The 359-nt window shown below is 68.8% G+C and overlaps 1 protein-coding gene across 1 annotated transcript in view; it reads left to right on the forward strand.

Moving 5' to 3' along the window:
* Positions 1 to 8: 8 nt before the first annotated feature.
* UTP4 (UTP4, small subunit processome component) overlaps positions 9 to 359 on the forward strand; it is a gene marked incomplete at its 5' end in the record, with an annotated part of 4,177 nt that continues 3,826 nt past the window's right edge. Inside the window, 2 exon segments of the mRNA XM_017741353.1 lie at positions 9 to 162; positions 334 to 355. Coding sequence (XP_017596842.1) covers positions 9 to 162; positions 334 to 355 — 176 coding nt within the window.

Genomic DNA, 359 nt, shown 5'->3' on the forward strand with positions numbered 1-359 from the left:
GGCGGTGAGTCCCGCCGGGCGCGGCGGCGGGGGCAGAGCGTCCTCCTGTGCCCCGCGCTGATCCCCATCCCCCGCAGATCGGCTGCGAGGACGGCTCCGTTAAGATCTTCCAAGTCGTTCCTGGGGGAATCCCGTTTGAGCGGAACCTGGACAGGCGGAAAGGTGGGCCGTTGATGCAGTGCAAGTCGTTCCTGGGGGAATCCAGTTTGAGCGGAACCTGGACAGGCGGAAAGGTGCGTCCTGGCTGCAGCGCCGTGCCTCTGTCCCTCCGGGCATCCCGGTGGCCGCGGGGCTGCGAGCCCACGGGCTCTCACACGGAGCTTCCCTCCCCAGGCCGTGTCCTGTGCCTGTCCTGGCAC

The sequence above is a fragment of the Corvus brachyrhynchos genome, unplaced genomic scaffold, assembly GCF_000691975.1.
Source record: "Corvus brachyrhynchos isolate BGI_N302 unplaced genomic scaffold, ASM69197v1 scaffold365, whole genome shotgun sequence".
Lineage (NCBI taxonomy): Eukaryota > Metazoa > Chordata > Aves > Passeriformes > Corvidae > Corvus > Corvus brachyrhynchos.